Source organism: Neovison vison, chromosome 2 (genome assembly GCF_020171115.1).
Source record: "Neovison vison isolate M4711 chromosome 2, ASM_NN_V1, whole genome shotgun sequence".
Taxonomy (NCBI): Eukaryota; Metazoa; Chordata; class Mammalia; order Carnivora; family Mustelidae; genus Neogale; species Neogale vison.
Genome location: NC_058092.1, coordinates 174,848,286 through 174,867,469, shown reverse-complemented (window position 1 = coordinate 174,867,469; position 19,184 = coordinate 174,848,286). Strand labels below are relative to the sequence as shown.

The 19,184-nt window shown below is 44.3% G+C and overlaps 1 protein-coding gene across 1 annotated transcript in view; it reads left to right on the top strand.

Annotated features, from left to right (window-relative positions):
- Positions 1–19,184, top strand: part of CCDC6 (coiled-coil domain containing 6) — a 107,835-nt gene that overhangs the window by 81,749 nt on the left and 6,902 nt on the right. The window contains exons 4-7 of the mRNA XM_044239555.1: positions 1,421–1,524; positions 3,351–3,511; positions 9,205–9,361; positions 12,107–12,207. Coding sequence (XP_044095490.1) covers positions 1,421–1,524; positions 3,351–3,511; positions 9,205–9,361; positions 12,107–12,207 — 523 coding nt within the window. The remainder of the gene's footprint in view (positions 1–1,420; positions 1,525–3,350; positions 3,512–9,204; positions 9,362–12,106; positions 12,208–19,184) is intronic.

The following is a 19,184-nucleotide window of genomic DNA, read 5'->3' as shown; positions in this document are numbered from 1 at the left end:
ATCCGCTTATTCCTCTCCCCTGTCCCGCCCCTCCACCTGCTGGCGCACGCGTTTCCACGCTGTGTTTTCATTTGACCATGCGATGTGACTTTGGCTTATTCACTGATAATAAGGTCTGCTTTGGTCGCTTTAAAAGACTGCAGTTTATACAGAGTGCTGGTCTCATCTTACTGTATATGCAGGGATTTTTTTTTTTTTCTCTTTAAGATTAATTTATTTATCTTAGAGAAGAAGAAAGCAGGGGGTGTGGCAGATAGAGAGGGAGACCAGCAGACTCCCTGCCAAGCAGGGAGCTCAATGCAGGGCTTGATCCAAGGACCCTGAAATCATGACCTGAGTGGAAATCAAGAGACGGCCGCTTAACTGACTGAGCCACCCAGATGGCCCTGTACAGGGATCTTTGATCAGTGAGGAGCTTGCCTCTGTGACCTGCTAAGGCAGTCTTTGTAGCTGTGCAATCAAAAATAATTTGTTGACTCGGTGATTGAAAAGGTGAGTTGCTATTCTAAGAGACAGTATAGGGGAAGTACCATAACCTTTCTTTCCTTAAAAAAAAAAAAAATTGTTAAAATTATTTAATATCTCAAACAGGTAGAGAAATACAAAGAATGATCTAACACATTCCCTCTGCACATTGCTGTGAAATGGATCATTGCACTTTTTATCCTTCCTGCCAGCCCTCTTTTTCTTCATAGCTCTTTCACTCTCCACCAAAATATAAAATCCTATTTCATTTACTCTCTTGACCCCACTAAAATATAACTGTCATGAAGGCCGAAAATTCTGACTTTGATTCCGTGATACACCCTTATTAGCCAGTGACTGGCATCGTTCATAGTATTTTCATATTGCCCAGTATTGATGGAGTAAATAAATTTTCCCACATGTTCTCTTTTCATGAAGTAGAATGCATTTTGGGGCTTCCTTGCCAAACCAGACTTCTCTTCCCTACCTCCTCAGAGGTAACTGGCATTGTACAGTCATTAATCAGTATAAAGAATTGTCTTTAGGTGTTGAGCTTTTTATATAAATGGTAATATAACCTTTCTGGTTTAGCCCTGAACTACATGCAGCACTGGGGTCGGGGGACAAACCCGGAGAAGTCCTGGTAAGAGTAGTAAGCTGAGCTCTCTCAACGTTCTCTGAGGAAGACTTGACCTGTGTCCCTGTGCCTTGAATGCGGTGTGACTCGTGTACCAGATAGCAGAGAAGCTTTCACAGCAGAGAATGAACCTGTGTCGGTTCTCTCAACTAAAGGTTAAGAACTAGATGCACTTGATGTGACTGTGCCAGGAAATTGGCCATTTCTTTGCAGTTTTCTCCAAGTAAGGGGGTCCTCATGGTCCAATAAAAAAAAAATCTCATTAACAAAAGTTTAAATGGCTTCCTGTTCTCAGTAAAACTTTTTTCCTTCCTTTAGTTGAGACGAGAGAAGATTGACCTTGAAAATACTTTGGAACAAGAACAAGAAGCGCTAGTTAATCGTCTCTGGAAAAGGATGGACAAACTTGAAGCTGAAAAGCGGTTTGTTTAGTCTTGCTGTTCAGTGTGGGGCATGTGCACGGCGAGAGCGCTGCTCTGGGTGTGGTTGATGGAGAGAAAGGGGAGTTTTAATTTCTTGAGTGATGCACATTGTTTTAACTTGCCAAAACAAAAAAAAGTTGAAAGCCTCCTTAACTCTTCTCATGTTGCATCTTTCTATTTCTCTCTTCTAGTCCCAGTAAAATTTCCTTTCATTTGGGACAAAGTCTATGAAGACATTAGTCAAGGTGCTATTGGTTCCTCTTTAAATTGTTCAGGAAAGATCGTTGCAATTTCAGCGTCTTACCTTATTGAACTGGCTTCCCCCGTTTTTTGAAGTGCTTCGGTTGTGGATGGTGTACGGCTAATTATTACACATCTCTAGAATGTATTTCAACAGGAAGGCTGAGATTTTAATAGGAAAATTATTATCTATTGGTGTGAAGACTTACTGTAAATACTTGCACATAGTTAAGGTTAGGAATCGTTGTGCTAAATGTGTGTACATGGTGTGACATGTCATTCAACAGCAGACGTTTCTTGAACCCCTTAGTGTCCTGATTTTTCAGTGCTGCATCCGTTGGGTGATGGAGCAGGACTTGAAGAATGGCAGGGTGTTCTGTATGTGGGATGTGTGTGGGGGTGTAGAAAGGGAGTTTTAAAAATGTTCCTTAATCTACTTCACTAGGATCTTTTGTTTGCTAACCAGAGTCCTTTTGCCATAAGTATTTGGTTTGGATGAACATCCGTAAGCTATTTTGAGTTCATCTCTAAATTTGCAAAATACAGTCCTATCACAGGCTTTAAGAGAAGTGAAAATCAGAGCTGTATCTCTAGGGAAATATTCAAGCTGTTGTTGAATTGCATGTGTTTTGCATTATTGTAGCGGGGCTAATAAGTTGAATTATGAAAGAGTATTTAATACAATAAATGCAGGACCATTACAATGTTTAACATGCCAGTTTTCTCAACAAGGGCAGGCCTGAAGGTAATTCACAATTTGCAGTTGGGCAAACTTAAAGGTAAAAGTTAAAAGCCAAACCAAACCAAGAGCCTAGCAGCTTATGAAAGGGGAGCCTAGAGGTCTATTGCCAATCTCTCTTCCTTTACAGAACACAGTTGGAGGTTTTATATGTGTAAGTGCCAAAGTGTTGTGTTAAACAATATGATGTATCATTTGGTCAGTGAAAAGCTGTGGAATATTGACATTCCTTGTGCCTCAAACTAATGACAATTGCTAGAGAAGGTGGGACCACCAGTTATTAACCCAGTGATTGTGGCTTGGTTTTGTTCTTTATCTTTTCACTTGTGCTCTGAATAGAAGCAAAGGACCTTCAGCCCAGTTTACCCCACTCCTAGGACTGTTTTTTTTCGGAGGGAATTTTAGAAGTGGAGTCTGTGTGGTGTCTCCTTCCAAGGAGACCCTAGTACGGAGTTCAGAAGCATTTACCAGAAAGCGTTGAGAGTGAAATTTCTTTAGTATCTCTGTTTCCACAAGCCGATGTGATGCATTGAGTCAGCAGATAATTTGAGTGCCTACTGTATGCCAGGCATAATAATCAGAAACAAATGCTGACGGCTTTTTCACTAATGCTTAATTACCAGCGAACATTTAAAAGAGAAAAAGGAGGGTGGATCCTTCAGCTCTGCCCTTTGACCTTGACCTGGATACTAGGTAAGGGAGACCCGAAGTGGTTATAAAACGGGCAGAGCTTGAGTCTGTCAACCCTGTGAATTCTGGTGACTCACAGTAGCTTGCCTCCAGCTAGTATGTTTTGTCTTTTAAGGGAAACTGTTTTTCATTGTTGGAATTTTTCTTTTCACGGAAGAATCCTGCAGGAGAAATTAGACCAGCCGGTCTCTGCTCCCCCGTCGCCTAGAGACATCTCCATGGAGATAGACTCTCCAGAAAACATGATGCGCCACATCAGGTTTTTAAAGAATGAAGTGGAAAGGCTGAAGAAGCAGCTGAGAGCCGCTCAGTTACAGCGTACGTAGTCCCTGGTTTCTCTCCCCGGTCTTCTGTGTGCACAGGCAACCCAGTTACCAAGCACAGGCTTTTACCAGTATTGACCGTTGGATTTGCATGGGTCAGATCCATCCTGTAGTCCGTTACCAATACATGCGTATAGAAATCTTTCTGTCCTGGAATGGATTATTTTTGAAAATATTACAGTAGGACAGGCAAATAGTCTCAAGTACTTCTAGAAAATCAAATAATTGTGGAGGGTGCAGAATCGGGGTACTATTTTTATGCTTCTCCCTGTGTTCACAAATGTACTTTCTGGAACAAAGGCAGAGACCAGAGCATGTATCATCCTTACTAAATTTTAGTGTCAGCTAACATTTGTCGCATTTGAAGAATAAATGCTTTAAAAATGTATCCTTACTGATTGGGAAAATGTCCAGTTGTTGAGTTGGAAATCAGGGGAACTAGATTTCTGAACACTTGATGAGGTCACCGTGCATTTGCTTGGGTTTTCCCCATTTCCGTGTGCAGGCTGCTCAGAGGCATTTGAACGGACAGTGCCAGGCTGGGTGCACAGGGGAGGAGGGGCTCTCCCTCTCGCCCCTGACCCCAGCCGCCCATGTCCCGTGGTTAGACACTTTTTTATCTTTTCTTCCAGATACATGTATGTGTCTGGATAAACTTACTTTATACTAAAAGCAGCACAGCGAGCACACTCTTTTGTATTTATCTATTTTTCTTTACTGTATCTTGCAAGTTTTTCCTTGCCAATACATGTAGAGAGCTCTCTGATTCCCTTTCTAAAAGGCTGGTTTGTATTTGGTTCTGGGGATACGCCAGTGCCTTCTTACACACACAGCTTCACTTTCCATAGTGTCAGCCCAGTTGGGAGGCAGGTGACCCTCCTGCCTTCCCCTCAGAAAAGCAGTAGAAGCCTGATGATGTGTCCCAATGCCTGTGTCATTCCCCTCACTTCGTCTCCTCACATAGGCATTGTGTCATGTCACATCATCACGAGGAGGGCAAGTACAGCCCAGTAGGATGTTTTGAGAGTGTTGGGGAGGAAGACCTTTCTCTGCCCTTCAAGGTTCTTCTAGCTGGACTATGAATCGAATTGAAATGAGACAGATTAACAGGAGAAAATAAAATCTAATAGCATATGTACAGGGACTCCACACAGATGTGGAAATTCCAAGGACAGTCAGGCACCAGGAAGCTAACCTGAGCTAAAGAGAGGGGTGGTGTGCTGACAGTACAAAGGGAGACAGACCTTTAGCAGGAAGGTGAGAGGAAATGCTTAGAAAACAAAGGTTGCCCTATTATGTGGATAAGTTTTGTAGATAAAGAAGAATCTGTAGCGCTAATTCTCTTCCTGATAAAGGCAGGCAGTTGGGGGCGAATAAAGAGCTTTTCCTGAATCTGATGGGTGTGGATTGCTTTACCTCAAAATACTGTTCCTGCCAAAGTGGCCCATCGTGGAGTGGCCTGCCCTGGGTCCCCCACAAGAGAGACTGGGACCACTTCATATAACATATAGTATCCTATATTGTTAAAATTGTTCTAGTTTATTATTACTTTGTTAACCTCTTCCTGTGCCTGATTTAAAAAATTAAACTTTGTCATAGTGTGTATATTTAGGAAAATACATAGTATCTAGAGGGTTTGGGGTCATCCTTAGTTTTGGGCACCCACTGGGAGTCTTAGAAGGCATCGCCTATGGATGCTATATGTCCTGTGTCAACGGGCCCGTTCTGGTTGTCATGCTGCAACCACAGTGAACATCTGTGTCCCCAATTTGACACCTGAGCAAGAACACCTTCAGGATAAACTCTAGAAGTGAAATTACAGAGTCCAGTGACTATGCATTTAAATTTTCGGTGATAGTTACCTTTCTGTTTCCTCCTCTAAAGTTCATTGCAAGTTCTAGTCTGGTAGTGAATCTGGTGGGTTGGTGACTCAGGATCATCCTTGGAACCTGTAAGAAATGGTGTTCATTTCCTCTTGTTGCCGTAATGAATGACCACAGCCTTAGTTGCTTAAGGCAATTCTGAAGGTCTGCGGGCCAGAATAGGTCTCGGTGGCCTAAAATCAAGGTGTCAGCAGGTCTGGTTTCTTGTAAAAGGCCCTAAGGGAGACTCTGTTTCCTTTCTTTTTCCAGCATTCAGAGGCTGCCTACGTATTTTGGCTCAGAGCCCCTTCCCTGCCTGAGCAGCATTCCTGCCTGCACCCATGGCACCTTTTCATTCTGACCCCCTGCCTCCTTCCTACGAAATGCTGGCCTGACGTTTGTCCAGCCAGATAATCCAGGATAAGTTCCCATCTCAGGATCCTTAACTTAATCCTATCTGCAAAGTCCCTTTTGCCGCCTAAAGTAACATCGTCACGGGCCTCAGGAATTAGGATGTGGACATCTTTGGGGGTTCGTTATTCTGTCTAACCTCATAGTTTCTGGGCTCACGCTAGTAGAAACCAGCCCTCCATTTTTTTTTAATACTAGGAATTCTGATGTGTACCCTTGAGTTGAGAACCATGATATACATTTTATGAAAACAAATCAGCGAGTTCTCAAATAATAGATATGTTAGGATATTTTTTGAGTTTTTGGTTTGCCGGACAGACAGAGGTCTTTTTGTGCCACCGGCTTACATTTTTCTTTCTTGTGCCCCAGACAAAACCTTTAGAAGAAATTGAGGAAGAATTTTTCATTCCCTTTACTTTGTTCCTGTGGCAATATCTGGTATTTGAAGAGCCTGCCGATACGGACAGAGGCATCCATAAGTGCCATTTTGATTTTGTGAGGGCAGAGAAGGCTGAATGTAAGGAGGGACACGCTGGCTCACAGCTGGTCTGGATTGGTTTAGAGGATGAGTTAGTGACCGAGGTCAGGTAGCCTGCCTCCCCGGGCTGCTGCTGGGTTCTTGGCTCCTCACCCTCCAGGTCTGCTGTATCAGAACTTGGACTTGTCTCCCTGTAGGTCTCAGCTCGGGATGAACAGAAGACTACCTTGGGGACTGTTCAGTTCAGTGGTGGAGAGGCTTCACCCACAGGGTTCTGATCTGTTTGTGGTGCGGCCTGGGCACCAGAATTTTCTAACCGTAAACTTGAAAGGGGATATAAAATGTACAGGCCACCTTTGGATCATAGGAGACCCAGCTGTTTGAAGTCTGTGAAGTCATCCTCTGTTGATGTCATCTTTGACTGAGTGTTGCAAGATGGCTAAAGATGGTGGAAGCGTCAGCTGTGGCCCCTAAGTCTTAGGGAGCTCTGTGTGAGAGAAGGTGACAGACAGGGTGACTCAGTGGAGTAAATCCAGTCTTGAAGTCAGGTGTGGTGATGTGCCAGCAGAGGGCACCCAAGGCATACCATGGTGTCAGCATCTGAGGCTGGTTTGTGCCACCCAGAGGTGATGGGCCTGGTGCCTTCTCTGTCCTCTGGCTTCTGGGTTAATTGCCCAGGTGCCAGGAAAGTCCCCCAGCCATCACTCCTGCTGACTGATGGTCTTGTGTATAGATTATTGCTTAAGGATCCCCCTGCTGATATCCCCAGATGCTGAAGGGTTGCATCTGAAAGACAAAGACAGTGTTTCCTCTTAAACGATTATTCTTGAAGCCTCATAAATCCTCAGTTCTCTGAAGCTTTCCTATTTATGGAAAAGAAAGGCAGCTTGCTCCAACAGCCGCCCCTCTTATTCTAGAAACAATAATACTCCAAGGGCCCAATCTAGTGCTTCCTGTAGAGCTAGTGAAAAATTCTGCCGGCTTGCATATTTGGGATGAAATAATTTAAATCGTTTATATTAAATGTGTACTTTGTAAATATTTTCCCAGCTTGCCTTCAATTAAAGAGATTTTTTGCATCTGGATTAGACAGCAGGGTTTCTGGTTATATTGAAAACAACTGAGGGATTTAGTGTTTAGTGCACATAATAGTGTTTAATAACTTAGTGTTTTTGGCATTTTTATTTGAATTTCTAAAGTAAGGATATTCAAGAGCTTTTATAGTTTCTGTAATGATGCTGTCTTGGAAATCATGGAATTCCTACCATCAAAAGTCATTATTTGCTAAAACACCAGACTTTCATAGAGGTGCTTAAAACTGAAACTAATTGGATAGATTTAGGAGTCGAAGTAGGGTCACTTTGTGGGAAAGAAATGATTAGTGTGGAACTCTCACTCCTCCTCCCTTCTTTTTTTTTTTTTAAAGATTTTATTTATTTATTTGAGAGAGAGAGAGACAGTGAGAGAGAGCATGAGCGAGGAGAAGGTCAGAGAGCGAAGCAGACTCCCCATGGAGCTGGGAGCCTGATGTGGGACTCGATCCCGGGACTCCAGGATCACGCCCTGAGCCGAAGGCAGTCGTCCAACCAACTGCGCCACCCAGACGTCCCTCCTCCTCCCTTCTTGAAAGAATTTGGAGTGGGCTAATAATACGGAGCAGTAACCTGTGGGACTCTCTCTTAAACATGATTGTGACCGCTCTTGAGTTCGTAGCTATTTTTCAGAAAAGAGAAGTAGATGGAGAGTTTACTTTTCCCAAGTTCATTGGCTGAGAGGAGGGAAAATGAAGGAAGCAAGATGATGGGCTGATACTGAATTGTATATCGATATTATTTTGGTGACTTCACATATTCTGTCAGAGGTGGGGACAGGTTTTACCATTCACTGGAATGGTGCTGGCAGGTACCCCACAATCCGGCACAGAGTCCCCTCAGGAGGGCAGGGCTGGTGAAAGCTCCAGGGAACTTGGCACAAGAAGATTCTAGAACCTTATGAAGATGGCAGACCCACATTTGAGACTCCTGTAGAGTGAATCCAAGGGGCTCTGCCGCTTCCAGTGTCTCGCGCTGGGACAAATCAGCTCTGGGCTAGGAAACCAGTATTGTTGCTGTGTCCTTATCACACAGGGTGGTGCCTGAGGAACCTCAGAGAGGCTGGGCCTGGGTCAGGAAAATAGTCTCACAGACACACCAGAAGTTCCACCTGACATATACTCACCTAGAGTTGTTTACTGTGTCTGTTCCTATTTTCATAAACAGAATTCTGACTTACCAAGTGGGTTCTAGTGCAGCGGTCTTTCCCGGCGTGCTGGAGGGTGTGATGGGCTCCCTCTGTGTCTGGAGCTGAGGAGCAGCAGAGCTGCTGCCTCCCTGAGGGGAACCCAGGGCTGAGCTGGGCCCCCTGGCTGGGTCCACCCCCGTGAGCTCCAGCAGCGGGGAAGGCTCCTGCCGCTGCCACTCCATCATTTCCTCTTTCCCACGCTTCACTGTAGAAGGCACCCAAGTGGGCGTGAAGATACCTAACCTCCCAGTGCCATGGCATTTCTTACATTTTTTTTTTAAAGATTTTATTTATTAATTTGACAGACAGAGATCACAAGTAGGCAGAGAGGCAGGGAGAGAGAGAGGGAGAAGCAGGCTCCCTGCTGAGCAGAGAGCCCGATGCGGGGCTCGATCCCAGGACCCTGGGATCATGACCTGAGCCAAAGGCAGCGGCTTAACCCACTGAGCGACCCAGGCGCCCCTTCTTACATTTCTTGTACATGCAGCTTGTTGGGGAACTAGGGTGCGTGGGGGTAGCCTATAAGTCCAGATCCCCTCGCATGTGGGAGAGGGAACGCAATTCTTTGCGGCACGGGAACCTGACCGCGGTGTTCTTAGCTCAGGTGTGAGTGTGACCGCACGGAACACGGCTGAATGGAGAATTCTGGCCTTTCAGATTCTGAGAAAATGGCCCAGTACCTGGAGGAGGAGCGCCACATGCGGGAGGAGAATCTGCGGCTGCAGAGGAAGCTGCAGCGGGAGATGGAGCGGAGGGAAGCCCTGTGCCGGCAGCTCTCCGAGAGCGAGTCCAGCCTGGAAATGGATGACGAAAGGTGTGCGCGCGTCTTCCGGGCCTCGTGAGGAAGCCAGACCAAACCAGGCTCCAGGGGGTCTCCCTTCACATCCGGTCAGATGTGGAAGGAGGCGGCCCCCACGCTTCTGCGTGGTGGTGACAGACAGCGGCGCGTGACAGCCGGGGCTGAGCCTGGGGAAAGGAAGGAGGGGACCGTTTTCCTGAAACACAAAAAGACCGAGAACTTGCCTTTCCAGAATTACGTGGTCAAGAGACAAATGGGGGGTTACGTATAGAGAGACAGAATTTGCCTAGTTGCTGGGTTTGTCTCCTCCTGCCCTGTGTTTGTTTAAAGGACAGGAGCATCTTATGCCCCCGATGTGGATGAGCAGGCTTCTGCGGCCTGAGGTAACGCACTGTGCCTGGGTGGAAGGATCAGCAGGAGGCAGGTGGGGGGTGCTGAAAGGCAGAGGCCTTGCCTTAACAACTTGGAAACTTCTGGGCCTTGTTGGAGCTACTTTAAAAAACTAAAACCAGTGCGTCCCCTGTCTCTGCTAGAGTCTGTGTCAAGCCCTCTCATTATCCCACCGAGAAATGGGCTGAAGTAAGAGGGTCATCTGTGGTTGACTAGAGGAAATGGCCCCAGCATTTGTCCCTTCCACAGTCTTCCCCCCCCACCCCCAACTCCTACAGACCCCTTGTACTTGGGAGTGAGGCGATTGTTAGAATCAGCAGCAAATCCAACTTGAAAAAAACGAAAATTATTCAATCATCAGAGAAACTCAGCATTTGGGAAATTGGTCTTTCTCTGAACCAGATCATTTCTACAGGGAAATTCTGTGTTCTGGATCAGGGTTGCCTTAGCCTTATGTGTTGGTGTCAGAGTGAGGGGTAAGACCAAGCCTCCTTGAGCATTCCCTCCAACAGGACTGGGCAGTCAGTGTCTGAGAGCAGAGTCTACATATGACCATGATGAATCATCTTGACTTGTCGACACCAAAACACATCAAAATTACTTCCTTTCTCTTTCCATGGATAGCTCCAGAGAGTTAATAACAAAGCTTTTGATCAACTTGCTATAGATAGTGGTATTATCATTTTAAGAAAAACCTGAGATTTTCTATAATGAAGGTCTGTATTTTTATAATAAAAAACTTATAAAAACAGAGTAATGGGTTATATTTAAAATATCTGTGTGCGTCCTCATTTGGAAAGATGATTCTTTCTCAAAAGTTTATATCATAAAACTGTTATGCTGACCTTGAATTTCACTGATTTCTTTCTGACATGTTCCCTTCTCTCTGAAGTCCTTGGCCTCTGACAGTCATTTGACTAAAAACATAAGCTTGAATACCAGATAACTATTTTATTAACTACCTTAAGACACGGAGTGGACCAGTTATTAACAGTACACAATGCCCTGTACTTGGTTTTGAAGGACGTACTCTGAGGGACAGTATCTTCCAACCATGGTGAAAATACTGGAGCTACTTCAGGCTTCTAGATAGATAGATATATATTTTCCAGAACTGGTATCGACTCCAGAAGATTTGCCTTATCTTTAATAGGTCACATTATCCCAGCTAGAGTACTGCTACCCAACTGAGATTTCTCCTCTCCCTGTTAGGAATGGTGATGTCACCTTGGGGAGAAAGAAAATAGTTGGAAACTTAAGTTGTCTAAAATGTGTTTATTTCTTAAAGAGCAAGAGGTGGTCTTCGCTGCCTGCAGGACTTGGGTAGAGTCAGTACCTGGGGCCGCTGTGCTGGGCTGTTCAAGAGGGCAGGCAGAGGTTGCAGGTGGCTGTCTGGCTGACAGCTTTGTGGCAGGTTGGGGAGCTTGGTTTTCCGTGAGCCAAACGGCCCAGCATGGAAGTAGCCGTGGTAACATTCTTGCAAACTGCCGGAGGACTTTTGGGGCTGTGATCTTCCCCGGGACAGAGCGGCCTGCACGTGTGGCGCTTCCTTTGGCTGCAAGGCCTGTGGAGGGTAGCTGATTGGGAAGACTCTTGAGCAGAGATTTCTGCTTGTCAGCGTTCTGTGCTCATTCACAGAATGAAGGCTGTCATTCCTGACCATCAGGCCTGAGGTTCCTCAGGTCTGGTGTGACTTCCACGTCCAGGAAGAAGTCCGAGCCAGCATGACGTGGCCAAGTGCGACTCCCGTAGGTGTGGGGTGCTGGGTCTTTGACTGTTCTCATGTGTGGCTGTTCGCTAAGCCAAGCTTACCTCGTAAATGATTGACCTCCAGTTTGCGGGAATACCATGACCTTTAAGCTTTAAGCTTTAATTTTAATTTTTGGGATTTGTTTTTACTTCTTAAATTAATTTATTTTTTCCCATTACCTGTACGCTTTAATTTGATGACATAAATCTTAGAGGGCTTGAGTGGGTTTGCAGCTCAAATAACAGTTTAAATATAGCCATCAAAACATGGATGTGTCTAATCTTCGGCACAGTGGAGGTAGATTTCTACATAGCTGTCGTGTGATGAAGAAAAGCCCAGCCCTCTCTGTCGTACAACACAGTTCTGTTAGGAGGCCTCCCCCTGGAGCTAGGATATTCCAGATTTCCCTAACCTGTACCCCTGGGGAGAGGGGCTTGCCAAGCAGTGGAGCTTTGTGACCTCAGAGTCTGCTTTTTACTTGTCTCCTAGCTTATAGTATCACTCTCCAAGTACCCGGGGGTTTGACCTCAAGATTTGAACCCCGAACATTATCTCATAGGAGCTCCCTTATGAACTATTGAAATGCACGCAATTCTGATACTTCCCCCCTTTCCTCTTAGGTATTTTAATGAGATGTCTGCCCAAGGATTAAGACCTCGCACTGTGTCCAGCCCGATCCCTTACACACCGTCTCCGAGTTCAAGCAGGCCCATATCACCCGGTGAGTACACGGTCTCAGTTACCCTGTGAGTGATCTCTGGTACATTTAATAAGCCTCCCCGGATATGTTCCCTTTTAGCATATAAAAATCTTGTAAGCAGAGGAAGAACAGTCATGTGTTTTTCAGAAACATCAAAAACAAATCACCATTAAGCCTGAATTTTAGCCTGAAATTTTTAGGCATAAATGTTACAGTGCCAGCTGGTGTTTTTAAATTTTTTGTTGTTGTTGAAAAGGAATTTAACTCCAAAGATTCTTTTTAAAAAGACTGTCTCTGACTGATTTTAAGTTCCAGTGGATTGACAAAGCCTTGGATAGATGTCTAAGGTGGATCGTAACCCATCTCCTGTGGGTTCTGTTATTATGTTTTACATACATCTTTTCATTTTTGCCGTCAGAATAATTAACGTAGGCATCATCTTCCCCACTGAGGAAGCAGTGATTCAGAAGTTCAGTGGCTCTGGTCACAGGTCCAGGAGGTGGCAAGGTGGACCGGTTCTTGCTTCCCAAGCTTGGGTTCTTTGCAGCACAAGCTGCCCCCTGACATGGCAGGCCCTGCAAGAAGGAGTTGGCCTCGCTTTTGGCTTTGCTCCTGCATCTGGCTTTGGTCTTCAAGCCTTTCCCTCAAAGGCGTGCTTGTCTTCATCTGACCCTGAAAGCTCCCTCCCCCCCAGAGCCTCTGGCTCAGAACCAGCACAGCATGGGGCTTTCAGGCCAGGAGGGCAAGTAAATGATCCAGCAAGGAAGAAAGAGGAAGCAGGGGCGGGGGACTAGCGAGCAGAGTGGAGGGAGGAAAAGAAAAGGTAGCGAGCCAAAGGATCGCATCTTGTGACTGAAGGGACAAGTCTGAGTTTCTTGTCCTTGCTGGTAAACAGATTTTAAACAGAGCTGGTGAGAGAGAGAGAGAGAGAGAGAAAGTGTGTGTGTGTGTGCGCGCGCGTGTGTGTGAGTGTGTGAGAGTTTCACAGCAGAATAAAGCAAGGTGCCTGCTTGGAGGGATGGCGGCAGGAAAGGCTCTGTGGTTTTGGAGAGTAGAACAGCTGAGTGTTGGGGACCCTCTCACTTGGGCTGTTGGAACTGTGGAAAGTGCAGAAGACCCTTCAGGGGGCCAAGGGGAAATGCCCCGGCAGTGCACGTTGCCACAGACACACCGAGGTTAGGCTCCTGCCCGGTGCTATTCCGCTGTGACCTTTCTTTCTTTTTTTCTAAGAGGAGAAATCAAAAGAGCCCAGCACAAAGCAGGGCAACTTCTGTCCAGTTCAGGCAGGGTAAAGAGCTGTTTGCAAACCGAAAGGGCTTCGCATCCTGGATCAGTACATGATCATCTCCCCTTGTTCTTGCCCCAAGGATGCTCTTACATCTGTGTCTCCCGTTCTCTGGTGGCCTTTACATCTCTCTGAAAGCTCCCGTTCCCTGCTGCCTCAGTTTCCCCCAAATAGCACTCAGGGTCCATTACCGTGATAAAGGTCTTCTTGGCCTTCTAAATTATTGATGTAAAGGAAGGCATGCATTAGGAAGAAACAATATGGAGGTGATGGTACTGATTCATATTCAGTATAATTTATTTAGCCTTCTGTTTGCTTTATCTAACCTAAAGAGGTCCTTAGAGGCATCTGTTTTCCAATTCATTAAGTCTAATGTTGAGGTCTTTGAATAGAGAAAAAGCAAAAGTCAGACCCTGGTTGGGAATATTAACTTCTCTTGTTACAGGTATTCTACAAAAATATCTTACTCTGTGTACATAATTTGAACTCTCACTGTCCCTGTCCCTGTATCGGGGACTTGCCTGTTAGACAACCTGTTTGCTTTTCCTTAAACTAAGAAATAAGTAACACCCAGATTCTTTTTTTTTTCTTTTAGCCAGCCTAAGTGAGAAGAACATTTGTGTCTTATTTTAAGTTCTATAATATCATCAAAGTAGATTTTATCTCTTATTTGGCAGCAGAATTACTCCTAATCTAGTCCCTTATAGTCCTATACATAGTACATGAGCAAAACCTGAATTTTCAAATTTGCTTTTCAATTCAGTTTTTATTGGAGGAAGTGCTCAGTATTAAGAATATCTAATCACTTTCTTAGTGGAATTATGTTGTGTGTGTATATATATATATATATTATATATATAGTTTTCATTTCCATTTTAATCATTTTGGCTCGTTCCTTCCCTTGCCGTTTTATGATTAACATTGGCAATCTTGCATTTCATCAAGTTGTTGAAATACTTTAAGTTCTCCTTCAGTTGAATTGAAAGACATATTTCCAAGAGCTTATCAAAGATCCTCCTCTTAATAATGTGTGGACTTCCATGTGTGGATTACCACAGGGAGAGAGTTACTTGTCAACAGTTAACCTTTCAGGTTGTCCATTGTTTTAAGCAGCCTATTAGCATATTTTGATGCTAATACTTCGAGTTAGCCTATTTTGATGTGCCTAAATCACAGATGTGGAAAAACGAAGTTCGAAAGAGGGTCTGCACCCCACTAGCCACATCCGAGTGTACGCACTGCCCAAATCTTGGTTTCTAATTCCCTTCTCCAGTGAAGGGAACTGGGAACTCCTTGGAGAAATGGCTTTTTCTAGGGCAAAGAGCAGGCAGGGGACAGGATGAACCTGGGAAATCTGGGAATGTTGCAGGGTAAGGCGGTGCTAAGAAAACAGCAAGATGAAGGGATGCAAGAGAGACACAGGGGTGTCTTGCACAGAGGTGCCAACCAAAAGAGCTCCCAAAGGCCAAAGCTAGAACAATCTGAGCAACAGAAGAAATGATGTCATGTTAGATTATAACCCAAACAAAAAATAAATATCCGTGAGTTCATATGAATATAAATAAATAATGGAATAAATAAAGAAGGGAGAAGAGACAGATCTCTCCTTTGAAAGAATTCCAGAGAACTTACGTGGATACTCTGCTCTCAAGGAAGTAGAAATAACCCCTCATTCTGTCAGTGTGGGAGGACATAGGGTCTTCCTTCCAAAGAGAAGTGTAGAAAAGGGTTAAAAGAGTAACTTTACAATGGAGGAAATTGACAGACATGGCCTCAGCTAGGCCATCAGGGTCCATGTCAACAATGGGGAGCCCTGTCAGTAGCACGTACCCTCAATGTGATGAAAATGGCACTTCGCCTCTGTGGACTTCTTCCAAAAAACCCATAACCCTGCCTAACCATGTGGAAACGTCAGACAGATCGCAACTGTGGGATAGTCTGTCTGTAGAAGACCTGACTGATACACGCCAAATGTGATAAGCTCGTCAGAAACAAGAAAAAATGAGGAACTGCCTCAGCCAAGAGATACCTAAGGAGGCCTGATGATGAAATAGTAATTGGCATCCAAATGGGATCCTGGAACAAAAAGGGACCTGAGTTAATAATAACATATCAGTATTGGTTTATTAGTTGTTTTGTTTGTTTGTTTGTTTTACGATTTTATTTATTTATTTGTCAGAGAGAGAGAGAGCACAAGCAGGGGGAGTGACAGGCAGAGGGAGAAGCAGACTCCCCACTGAGCAGGGAGCCCGATGGGGAACTCGATCCCAGGACCCCGGATCATGACCTGAGCCGAAGGCAGACGCTTACCCAACTGAGCCACCCAGATGCCCCTCGGTTTAATTGCGACAAATGTATTATACTCACATAAGATGTTAATAATAAGGGAATCTGACTGTGGACCATACAGGAACCCTCTTTATTACTTTTGCCACTTTTCTGTAAACCTAACACTATTCTAAAATTAAAAGTTTATTTTTGAAGAAAACCACAGAAATAGGTGAGACGTCGCCTCGTCCTAGTAGATAAAGGGAGCAGAGCAAAGCCCTCCTTTCTGATCCTGAAGCAACTGCGATATTTGGAGGTCAAGTACAGGAAGAAAACCTGGCGAAGGAGACTGAGAATTGGAAGGAAAATCGGAATATGAGCTCATTGAAGTTAAGACCACGCCTTTCACCCAGAAGAGAGTCAGCTTTGTCCAAGGCTCTCCAGGGTCAAGTACAATGAGGGCTGGAGAAGGTTGTCACAGCCCGCAGCTCAGAAGCACCGCTGACCTTGCAAGAGCGGTGCTGATGAAGTCATTGGGACAGAGCTGGATTAGGGAGATTTAAAGAGGAAATTGTGTCTGTAGTTAAAGTTTTTTTTTTTTTTTTTCCAATTTATTTATTTTCAGAAAAACAGTATTCATTATTTTTTCACCACTCCCAGTGCTCCATGCAAGCTGTGCCCTCTATAATACCCACCACCTGGTACCCCAACCTCCCACCCCCCCGCCACTTCAAACCCCTCAGATTGTTTTTCAGAGTCCATAGTCTCTCATGGTTCATCTCCCCTTCCAATTTACCCAAAAGCACATACCCTCCCCAATGTCCATAACCCTACCCCCCTTCTCCCAACCCCCCTCCCCCCAGCAACCCACAGTTTGTTTCGTGAGATTAAGAGTCACTTATGGTTTGTCTCCCTCCCTATCCCTGTAGTTAAAGTTTTGCAAAGACCATGGTCTTAGGTGTAACTTACAGAACTAAAATATCTTAAAATTATAATCTAAAATAAAAACTCTTAAAGGGAAGAAAATGTATCTGTCTTTAGTTTGGCTCTATATTTTTTTTTCACTGGCAAAAAGATATAAAGAGAATTTGGGGACAGTCAGAAGGGTAGAAGCAGAAATAAAGTCATGCAGAATCCTCCTATCCAAAGGTAGTGGTAATATTTTAGTGTTTCCAGATGCCTCATTTTCCTTCCCGCTCCTCCTGCAATGTTCCTTTAGATAGTTGGTTTCATACCAGGTTATACACTTTTGTACTTGCTTCATTTTGCTGAGTAGTTTTTGTCATGAATTTTTGTCATGAATTGCTTTTCATTAACCATCTTTTAAAGTTGCAGCCTTGAGCTTGTGGACAGCAGAACAAGTCTTACCATTTTCACTTTAGTTAATGCCTTTCTCTATGAGAGCAAGAGAAATTTATTGTAGCAATAGCTTTGAAGAATCGTACTACTTGATTTATTAGTGGACTGGTGTTTGGGGTTTGGCATTTTCAACCCAGTGATTTTTGGATTCTCATCCTGTATTGTGTTTGTGGGCCAGAGGGTCAGATGCATGATGATTAGAACTTAAGGGAAAACAAAAAGTACTAAGATACGGTCTGGCCTCTAAGAGCTTTTCATCAACCACAGGGCCTGGGGAAGGGGCTGGGAGGGAGAATACAAGAGACTCTTTTTAAGAAACTCTGCAAGGCCAAGTGTAATAATTTCATGCAGAAGGTGAAATAGCTGAACTTCAGGACATCTACTCCATGGAGGGTTATATACTGTACTATTTCATTTCTAGAACATTCTCAAAGTGACAACATTATAGTGACAGGGAATGGGTCAGTCATTGCTGGGGCACAGGGTGAGAGGGAAGGTGTGACATATGGAAGGACTGGCTCAGGTTCTTTTTTTGTGTGTGGTGATGGAGCAGTTGTGCGGCTGGTTGTGATGAGAGTTACTCGAATCTGCCCATGTGATCAGATTACTTTGGGCTGTGTACACACATCCACATGGGAACAGTGCAGTAAACACTGATGAAGTCCACCTCGAGCCTATGCCTTCGTCACTAGTCGGGGACCTGTGTCAGTCTCCTGGCGTTGATACTATGCTGTGCTTCTGGAAGAACTCTTTGGTGGAACCTGTAGTGTGTTTGCAATTTCATGCAAGTGGTGAATGGTTTCAAAATGAAAAGTAGTAATTGGAAAAAAATCTCAATAGTTTAAGAAGAGATTCAAATTCAAAGAAGAGAGAGCGCTACCAACTTAGAGCACTTTTGAGATGGGCTGTAAAGGAGCTTCATGAGCCGAAGCTTAATGAGGCTATCGTTGGCCAGGCACTCTGAGCATTTTGTGACATTTACTCATTTCATCCCCACAGCAACCTTGTGAGGCCACTTCAGTAATCTCATTTTACAGTTGATGCATCTGAAGTCCACTGTCACTCAGCGCCAAGTTGCAGAACTAGAGCTAATACGGCTGTCGGCTCTGGGGTCTAGGCTGTTTGCCTCTTGAGGCTGATTGAGGTCCTGATTGACAGGGGAGAAAGTACAGAGAAGCCACCTCAGGCAAAGGGCATGGTATGAATTGAAGTAGAGGTCAGGATAAGAGTGGTAGGGGTCACTATGGTTCTTACCACGGGCTGCCCTGAGGCCCTGCTCCCATAGATTCTGATATCATTTGATCTGGGCCTGAGTTTTAATACTGTGTGTTGAGAACCACTGACCTACAATATAAGAGATAGTTTGGAGCCAAGTGCAGAGGCCTTTATAATAGCCAGAGAAGAGAATTATTTTTTTTCTTCAGTTTAGGTAGACAGTAGGGAGTCTTTGAAGATTCTTGATTCATGTTTAACATACCAGTAGTTAACCTTGTAATACAAAATAGGCTGCATCTTTTTTTTATTATCATGAACTTCTCTGTCTTGGGATAAGAATCCACTTTCATACCCTTTCTCTTAAATTTCATCACTTTCATAAGAAACCGAATTAGGGTTGTATTCATCAGAGCTGTATTAATAAAACCTCTTCTTTCCTCCCCCAGCTGAATGAAGTGCTTGTGGTCAAAACAAACACAGCCACTTAGTTGGACTTAGACTTTACTCCAAACCTTCATTTTGTAAATGGGAACCCCACATCCACAATTGAAATGGAAACATGCCAAATAGAAAGCACTGTTTGATAGTCAAATCAAGAAATGAAATAAATTCTTGACTTTAGATGTTGAGGACACAGACAAATTCTGGGACATGACACATAAAGCTAGGCTTGGTGGCTGCATGTTTCAGCCATGGAATCCAAAAGAAAAGTATCCTTAATAGCTTAAAGAACGTGCTCATTACTTCAAGTGCCCTCCTTAATCCCTGTTTTCCCATCCCCCCACTCACCTCTTCTCCAGCAGCCCTCAATGTTTCCTATAGTTAGAGTCTCTTATGGTTTGTCTCCCTCTCTGTTTTTGTCTTATTTTTC